At 50.1% G+C, this 8,544-nt stretch overlaps 1 protein-coding gene across 4 annotated transcripts in view; it reads left to right on the top strand.

Moving 5' to 3' along the window:
• Positions 1-236: 236 nt before the first annotated feature.
• Positions 237-8,544, top strand: part of WTIP (WT1 interacting protein) — a 147,656-nt gene continuing 139,348 nt past the window's right edge. For all 4 annotated transcript variants that reach the window (XR_009758874.1, XM_061594585.1, XM_061594584.1 and 1 more), the window contains exon 1: positions 237-1,788. Coding sequence is in view for 3 of the 4 variants with exons in the window: in XM_061594585.1 (XP_061450569.1) it covers positions 693-1,788 (1,096 nt within the window). In the remaining variant the exon portion in view is untranslated. The remainder of the gene's footprint in view (positions 1,789-8,544) is intronic.

Genomic DNA, 8,544 nt, shown 5'->3' with positions numbered 1-8,544 from the left:
CTTTTAAGCGTTTTCCCTCCCTGGGTGGAAAAAGAGGCGCAAAAGCGAAGCCGCAGGAAGGGGAGACGGGAGGGAGCGCGGATTCGCCTGCCGCTGGCTCCAACTCTGACGCGCCTCCCCCCCCCCGCCCCGCCGGGGCTGACTTGGTTAAAGTCATTGTTTGGCTTCAGCATTAACTACATTCCAGAGGGACGCAGCGCCCCGTCTCCCTCCTCCTCGCATTCCTGCCCCACACAAAAAAGTCCCTCGCGGGCGCGCAGCTCTCGCAGCCCGCACAAAGGAGAAGCCTGGCGCTGCCTTGGGCCCTCCGCGCAGCCCCCGCCCCCGGCCCGCTCGCTCGCCTGCCTCGCAGTGTGGAGCCCAGCTGGGAGGGGGAGAGCGGAGGAGGCCGGTCCGCCCGCCCGCCTCGGTGCAAATTCCTCCGCGCGTCGCGCCATTGACTGGCCGGAGCAAACTTCTTTCAGGCTGGCAACTGAGGCGGGGGCGCTTCCCCAACGCCGTGTCCCCGCTCCGCCGCCCGCATCGGGGCGGGATGCCTCGGAGGTGACTCTTGCAGCCGGAGGCAGCAGCGGGCGGTCGCAAGGCGAGGAACGGGCGTCGGGTTGCGGCTGCTTCGTCAAACTTCGCCGGCTGGAGAGCGCGAGGGAAGACGCTTCTCTCCCCGCGAGCGCGGCTGGACCGGCGGCGGCGGCATGGAGAAGTACGAGGAGGGCTTGGTGAAAGCCAGCAGGCTGATGGCGGAGCTGGCGCTCCACGAAGAAGGGCTCGGCCGGCGGAGGCGAGAGCACCAGCAGCCGCCGCCGCCGTCGGAGCTGGACGGGCGGACCAAGAAGCAGCTGAACGGCGGCAGCAGTGGGTACACACTGGGCCCGCCGCCGCCGTACCCATCGGGAGAGCCTTCCTCGTGCCTCCCGCTGCGCTCGCTGAACGGCGGCGGCTGCGAGGACGGGCTGTGTCCGCGCTCCGAAGTGGCGCTGCCTTGCTACAAGCGCTACTCGGCCGAGGGCTACCCGCGCGGTAAAGGCGGCGGCGCCAGCCCGCGAGCCTCGACATGCTGCGGCCTGGAGGCGACTAGCCGGTACCCCTCGCCTGCAGGAGGAGGCCCCTTGGCCAGCCCTCGGGGCAGCTTGGTGACGACCCCCGGTGCCGTCGAGGCGGCGCTGAGTCCGCGCTCCAGCTACGCCAGCACGGCTAGCGACACCAGCAAACACTCCAGCCCGCGCGCCAGCCTCGCCAGTTCTTCCGACGGCGGCGGCGGCGGCAGCAGCAGCAAGCCGAGCAGCAACCGCACCAGTGGCATCAGCATGGGCTACGACCAGCGGCACATCAGCCCCCGCTCCTCGTCGTCCGGTGCTGCAGAACTGGAGGCAGCGGCCGCGCGCCACGGGCCAGCGGCTGGAATGGCGGCGGGCGGCGGCGGCGGCGCGGCTCTGGTCAGCCCCCGGTCCAGCATCTCCAGCCACAGCTCGCGCAGCTCCCGAGGTTCGATGGGCGCCTATCCCGAGTTCCAGCTACCTTCGCCGCGGGCGTCGATGCTGCCCGAGGAGAATCTCCTGCTGCTGGCGGAGCAGGCAGCAGACGCCTACCCGAGGCTGCGCGCCCAGTCGCCCGACGCCGCTTCGCTGCCATACGGCGCCGCGGCCAAAGGCGCTGTCTCCAAGTTCAGGATCCCCTACCAGGTCACGCCGACCAGGGAGAGCGGGCCCAGCCAGGTGGAGAGGAGGCTGGAGGCGCTCACCCTGGAGCTGGAGAGAGAGCTGGAGCTCCACAGGAAGAAGGAATACTTCGGTGAGTGCCTTTTCGGCAGGGGAAGGGGGAGCTTTTTGACCTTGCGACGGGGGCGCCCCAGAGAAAGCCTTTCCAAGAGAGGGCAAAAGGCAGCCTTTGGCGGACTCCAAAGAGTTAGTGCCATCCTAAGGTAGGAAGGAGCTGCCTGTCCCCGAGGCCAGCCAGCGCAGTAGTGCTTACCTTGACTGTCAGCAGCTCTCCAAGAGTCTTGGGCAGCCCAAAGTGGGACGTCGATGTTCTGCCAGGGAGCAAGGGGGATCTTTTCCTAAAAGCTGCTGTGTACTTTTGGTTCCTCTGGCTCAATATTGTCTACTCTGTGTCAACAACTCTCCAGAGTTTTTCAGGCAGGAGTCTTTCCCAACCCCACCTAGTGATCCCAGGCATTGAACCCTGGACCTTCAGCATCCAAAGTGAGCGCTCTAAGCTGTGGACATTCTTTGATTTGCTTTTGTGTGTCTTAAGTCATCATGAATCCACCAGAAGGTCAGGCTAGATTCATTTGCAATAATGCCACATAAGGTTTAGGTTTCTATCACACAATGTACTGGTAACCTCCAGGCTGGATTACTGTAATGTGCTCTATGTGGGACTGCCCTTGAGGCTGGTCCAGAAGCTGCAGCTGCTGCAAAATGAGGTGGTGAGACTGCTCACTGGGGCAGGGTATCGCCAACATGTCACTCCGCTGCTGAAAGAATTGCACTGGCTACCTATTAAATGCCCGGCTAAGTTCAAGGTGCTGGTTTTGGTGTACAAAGCCCTGTACAGGCGGGCCCCTCTTATACGGCAGGTTCCATTCTGGACTGCCGCCGTAAAGTGGAACCCATTGAGTATAATGGGGCGCGTCACGCGAAAATGCTGCAAAAGCGCAAAAACAGGTTTAAAATGGGGAATTTCCCCTAATTGAAAGCCACCGCATTAGCGGAACGCGGGAATGCAAAGCACCGGTGAGCGGGGCCCTACTGTACAGCTGGGGACCAAGATACCTGAAAGAGGGCCTCCTGCAAATACCATCTTATCAGGAGGTCCATTCTGCACAACATAGGAAACGGACCTTTAGTGTGGCAGCACCTACCTGTTGAAATTCCCTCCCCTTAAATATTAGACAGGCACAATTTCTGTTCTTGCTGGCGCTTGTTGAAGACCTTCCTCTTTCAACAAGCCTTTTAAATAAAGACGTTATCCTGTGTCAGTGTTGGAATTCCTTTTTGGATGTTTTTGACTTTTTTTAAAAAGATGTTTTTAATGTGTTTTTAAAGATGTTTTGTTTTAATATGTTTTTAAGGATCCCTTATTTTAATATATTTTAAAGCCTGTTTTCATGATGTTTTAAAGTGGTTTTTTTTCGTGCTTTTGTTTGCTGCCCTGGGCTCCTGCTGGGAGGAAGGGTGGGAACTAAATCAAATAAATAAATAATAAATCCTAACCATTGTCTAGTCAGAGGTAAAAGTAATTCTCACTGTGTAAGCGTGATTACAGGCGTATTTCTTCCCCCCTCTACATTAGTCAAATGAAACAGTTCATGATTATGGTACCATCAGTTGTGTATTGCCCTTCAAAACAGATGGGTCCCTGCCCTGTTATGCTTACAATCTAGATAGAAGCTGGCAGGTAGGTGGGTGGATGAGGGATTGAGAGAAGAGGGGAGGAAATATGTTTTTAGGAAGTGCCAAACCCATCCTCAGAGGGTAGGTTGTTCCATAGGCTGGGTGCCACAGCAGAAAAGGCCCTGCTCCTGGTTGTCACAAGGTGGACCTCCATGGGCTGAGGAACAACCAGGAGGGCCTCGTTTGAAGACCTTAAGATCTATATGGGAGAAATATTAGCTGTTGCTAATATCAAGGCTGTTGCTAGACCATGTGGACCGAAGACTCTTGAGTATGCATCTGCTCAGAGTTTAGCTAGCCTTACAGTTACATCTCAATAATAATTAGGATAGATTCACTTTGGCTCATAAGACTGGTTCAAGCTTTTGTCCAAAGCGCAGTTACAAGAGAGTAAACCTCATCTGAGCACAGCAGGGTTCCCTTTGACCAGGAAGGTTTTCTGGGGGGCTTGAAATAAACTCCCCTGTAAGTGAACTCCACCGGGTTGTTGTCTCTTAGTCCAAGTTCTCCCTTCTGCAAAAGGACACCAAACTCAAGTCTGTTTCACAGGGATGTTCTGCTGAACAGAGACTGAAGCTACTGAAGGCTGTAAAGTGCTCAATAAATCACAAGTCAGGCTCAAATAGCCACTTGTCTGCTCACCTTTGATGACTCAAAATTGTCTTTGGGCAACCTAAAAGCACATCTTTTGTCAGATGGAAGAGAATTGGTTATTTTTTCTCTTTCAGGTTGTTGATGTATACACATACAAGAGGCACTGATTCTTATAGGTATGCATGGGCCAACAAACTAGTTAATTAAAGTACATAAATAAATAGGCTGAAGGCTAGGAGCATCCATGAATTTATTTGTAAGGCTGTGTGATAAGCAATGGATCAAATGAGCTCTGCCTCCTGCCACCTTCTAAGTTGAACCAGCCAGACCTCCACTCCTTCGGTGGCTAGATGAGGTAGGATTGAGAAGAAATTTGTGTAAAATTGCTTTCACGGACTCTATGGTATAGTGGTAAATTCTGAAGTGTGGGGATTCTTCATGACAAACCCCCATAGCCACACTCTTTCTGAGATGATGGAACAGAAATCAACTGTTGAACAGCGCAGCAAGACATTTTGGTTTCAGTACCAAGCCAGTCCCCACCCTGCCACACACACTTAACATTCAGAGCTCTGATGAAGAGTTATGGTGGACTCAAAAGCTTGTTCACTATTTTGTTGACATTATAGTTGGTCATATTGAAACTTTTCAAAGTAAAGTAACAGTTGACTCGTTAGCCACGCATGCTAATGCAACCAACCTCTTTCTCTGCCTTGTTTATTTGGTGACTTTCTCTCTTGGCATGCAGAGGATTGGTAGGCATCCTGGGCAGCGACATCATTGGCCAGGCTGTGAAATAAATGGCAGCACTTTGTCGTTGCTCCACTGCACCGTTGCACGGACTGTACAAAAGCTGCTTGTGACCTGTTATTTGAGAGTCACGCTGGCTAAAGGGTTGCAGGCCTTTAGCCTGTCTGTCGCCTCTGCTGCCACCACTCTCCTGTGGAATAAATTGTCCTCAACAAAGGGCCCTTACTGTGAAGCAAGGTGAGGCTTGTGGTGGGTTGTACCTCAGAGTACCTCAATAGGCAGCAGAGCGAGAGACAGACACATCAGACCCAAAGGGGACAATCCTTTGGGATATTTTCCTGAGCAAGCACCCTTGAAAGGATTGAGGCAGTGTGTAGGGGTGGGCTTGCACAGAAGAGCTTCCTGACTTAGTCTGCCTTGCGTGAATTTGTATGTGTGTGCATGTGCAACGCCAGATTAAGGTGGTTGGGGGCCCTGATGCGGTTTCCAAAAGAGAGCCCCCCTTCACCCAAAGAGGAACAGATGAAATAGGGTCCTACAAAATAAGTCTGGTGGTATCTTAAAGATTAATAGCTTTATTATGGTATCAGTTTTTGTGGACTACAAAAAATGGTCTAAACACATGCAGTTTCACAAGTCTCAACAAAACTTTTTTTTTGCTAACCTTGATAAGCAGCAAGAAAAACCCAAAACCTCTGGGCATGTGCAGTTTCACATTTTAAACCCACTTAACACATTAATTTTGCTCATTTCCTGACTTGGGTCAGTCACCAACTCTCATCCTAACCTACCTCACATGGCTGTTGTGAAGATATAAAAGGAGATGCCAAATGGCTGCAAAAGGGGACTTAACACTTGTATCCTAGCCATCAAATTTTGGCTCCTTTAACCAGGAAGATGCACTTTTGTACTATAAGGGACTGTGTTTCTCTCTCTCCCCCCCGAAGATTAGTACATATCCAAGGCTTCAACCCATCTTCATCTGGCCTGTTTATTGCATGTGTTAGATCAGTGGTGGGGAAAGTTGGCCCTCCAGATGTTGCTGAACTACAACTCGCATCAGCCCCAGCAAGCATGGCCAGTAGCCATGGATGATGGCAGTTGTAGTTCAGCAATATCTGGAGGGCCAAAGGTTGCCCACCCACATTTTAGAGTAGGTCGCTGTGGTCTGCAGGAGAGCTTCTCCTTCAAGTTCCAAAGATTTCAGAAGTCCACTCCACAGGACAGGACTTTCAGTATGGCTGCCTCTGTTCTGTGGAATAGCATGCTGAGATAACAGCAGGTGCCCACTTTCTGGAAACAATTGAAGACATTTTTGTTCCGACAAGCCTTCCCAGCTGGATGAATAGGCTCCACATTGTATTGTTTTAAAATTCATCTTCTGTTATTTTTATGCTGTTTTTGTCATATATTGTGCATCACCTTGGGACATCTGTGGAAAGTGATTAATTATTGTTGTTAATAATAAAAGTAAAAAGTAGTAGTAGGAAGTCCTCCTTGTATTTAATTATGTTTACTCCCAGTTTAGTGTGAGAAGGGGATTGATTTGATTCCTAAGAGTTGTCTTAGGCCTGTAGCCATTGTGGGTGGGGGGCTGTAGAGATCAGAGTAATCTATTTTCATCTTAATTTTTTAAAATACTTTTTATTATTTTACTTTTACAGTTAAAATTGTAAGAAAAAGCATACTGTCAGTGAAAAAAACTGTGCTCCTAACAGCAAAAGCACCAAGATAACTAACAGAAAGCCAAACTGCAATCCTGTACTGCTTACCTGAGAGTAAGCCCCATTAAACACAAAGAGGCTTACTTCTGAGTAGCTGTGTATACCATACAGTGAATTCTTAACGAGTGCCTGGTCTTTAGCTCCTACATAGCAGAACACATGCCTAAGCCTCTTTGTGAAGTTTTTATGATTTGCATGTGCCATTTTTGGGAGAGAGGTGGTGATGGAGATTATTTAACATTCACCTGGACTTATGTAGTAGTATTTGCAAAAAATGACTTCTAGGGAGTACCTGATCTCAGACAAATCCACCACAGGAAAGAGGCATTCTGGTTCTTAGGAATAAAGAGAGTGCAAACTACGGAGATCCCAAGGACTGGAAAATGGAGACAGAAGCAGGAAAGAATTGTGCAATAAGGGGGAGAGAAAAATACCTCTTTAGGACCCTAGGCAGGTCCAAACAACTCACTTTTCAATTATAGCTCTTAGTTCGCTCATTGGCTAAAACCGGTGAAAGACGGGAGCTGCCAGGCTGGTTCATTTCACAGAAATTGCTTGAAAGTGTTCCTGCGTATATTGTTCCGTAACCTTCCTTCTAGGAGGGCTAGCCTTCCCCAACGTGGTGCCCTCCAAATATTTTGGACAACGACTCCCATCAGCCAGCACAGCATGTCTGATGGAAGTTATAGTCCTAAACATCAGGAGGGCACCACGTTGGGGGAGGCTGATTTAATACATGAATGTACAGTTTGTAGAGTGTGTGTGAGAGAGGGAGGGAGGGAGGGAGAGAGAGAGAGAGAGAGTTCAGGTGGCTCAAGGGCAGACTGGATTAGCTACCACATGGCAAGTAAAGAGGAATGACTCCCACCAAGTCAGCGCTGCCTAGACTTGTGCAGCATGAGAAGTCATGTCAGGTCTTTCAGCCGGAAACCAGGCATATCAGAGCTTGGGTGGGAAAGTTTTTCATCGATGCTAGAGAAGCATTTACACTCAGATTGCTTAACATCTGGAGGATAGGTCTATAGTTAACTGAGAGGTCTCATGTTCTGAAGCAGTCTGCCTCTGAACGCAAGATGCCAAGGACAAACGGGAGAATAAATAATTCCTCTCTCTGTGACCTGCTTTCAAATTTGCCAGAAGCATCTGGCTAGTTACTGTTGAGAAAAGGGTGCTGAAAGGACCTTGCTTTGGGACTGATCGAGCAGAACTTCTCTTAGTGTGCCGATTTCTCCCTAGACAGAATTTTCAGCCTGAGGACCACAGTCTCTTCTGAGGGCCAGATGCCAGTGGTGGGTGGGGCCAGAGGCACTAATGAGCCGAGCAACAAATGTGAATTTTATTTTTGTACAGTAGGCTAATTTGTACACGCATTCACACACCCGTCTATCCTCCATCCAGGCAAGCAAAAGGCATTAGCCAGGCAAAAGGACTCACGAAGGGTGTGAAGCAAGACCAGAGAGAGGTGTGGCCCTGAGAAGAGTCCCAAGGGCCAAGCAGAGAGGCTGGGAAGATTGCTTTTGGCCCCTGAGCCTGAGGTTCTGCACCTCCTGGACTACCATCATCCCTTACCATTGACCATATAGGCTAGGGCTGATGGGAGTTGGAGGCTAACAATATTTTGTTGTTGTTATGTGCCTTCAAGTCGATTACGACTTATGGCAACCCTATAAATCAGCCATCTCCAAGAGCATCTGTCATGAATCACCCTGTTCAGATCTTGTAAGTTCAGGTCTGTGGCTTCCTTTATGGAATCCAGCCATCTCTTGTTTGGTCTTCCTCTTTTTCTACTTCGTTCTGTTTTTCCCAGCATTATTGTCTTTTCTAATGAATCACGTCTTCTCATGATGTGTCCAAAGTATGATAACCTCAGTCTCATCATTTTAGCTTCTAGTGACAGTTCTGGTTTAATTTGTTCTAACACCCAATTATGTGTCTTTTTCACAGTCCATGGTATCCGCAAAGCTCTCCTCCAACACCATATTTCAAATGAGTTGATTTTTCTCATTTAACAATATTTAGAGGGCTGCAAGTTCCCCACACAAAAAATTGATGAACTGATAGTTGAACTGATAATGAGCGACAGA

This window comes from Rhineura floridana, chromosome 13 (genome assembly GCF_030035675.1).
Source record: "Rhineura floridana isolate rRhiFlo1 chromosome 13, rRhiFlo1.hap2, whole genome shotgun sequence".
NCBI lineage: Eukaryota > Metazoa > Chordata > Lepidosauria > Squamata > Rhineuridae > Rhineura > Rhineura floridana.
Note: the sequence above shows the minus strand (reverse complement) of the source record. Positions and strands in the feature narration are given on the sequence as shown.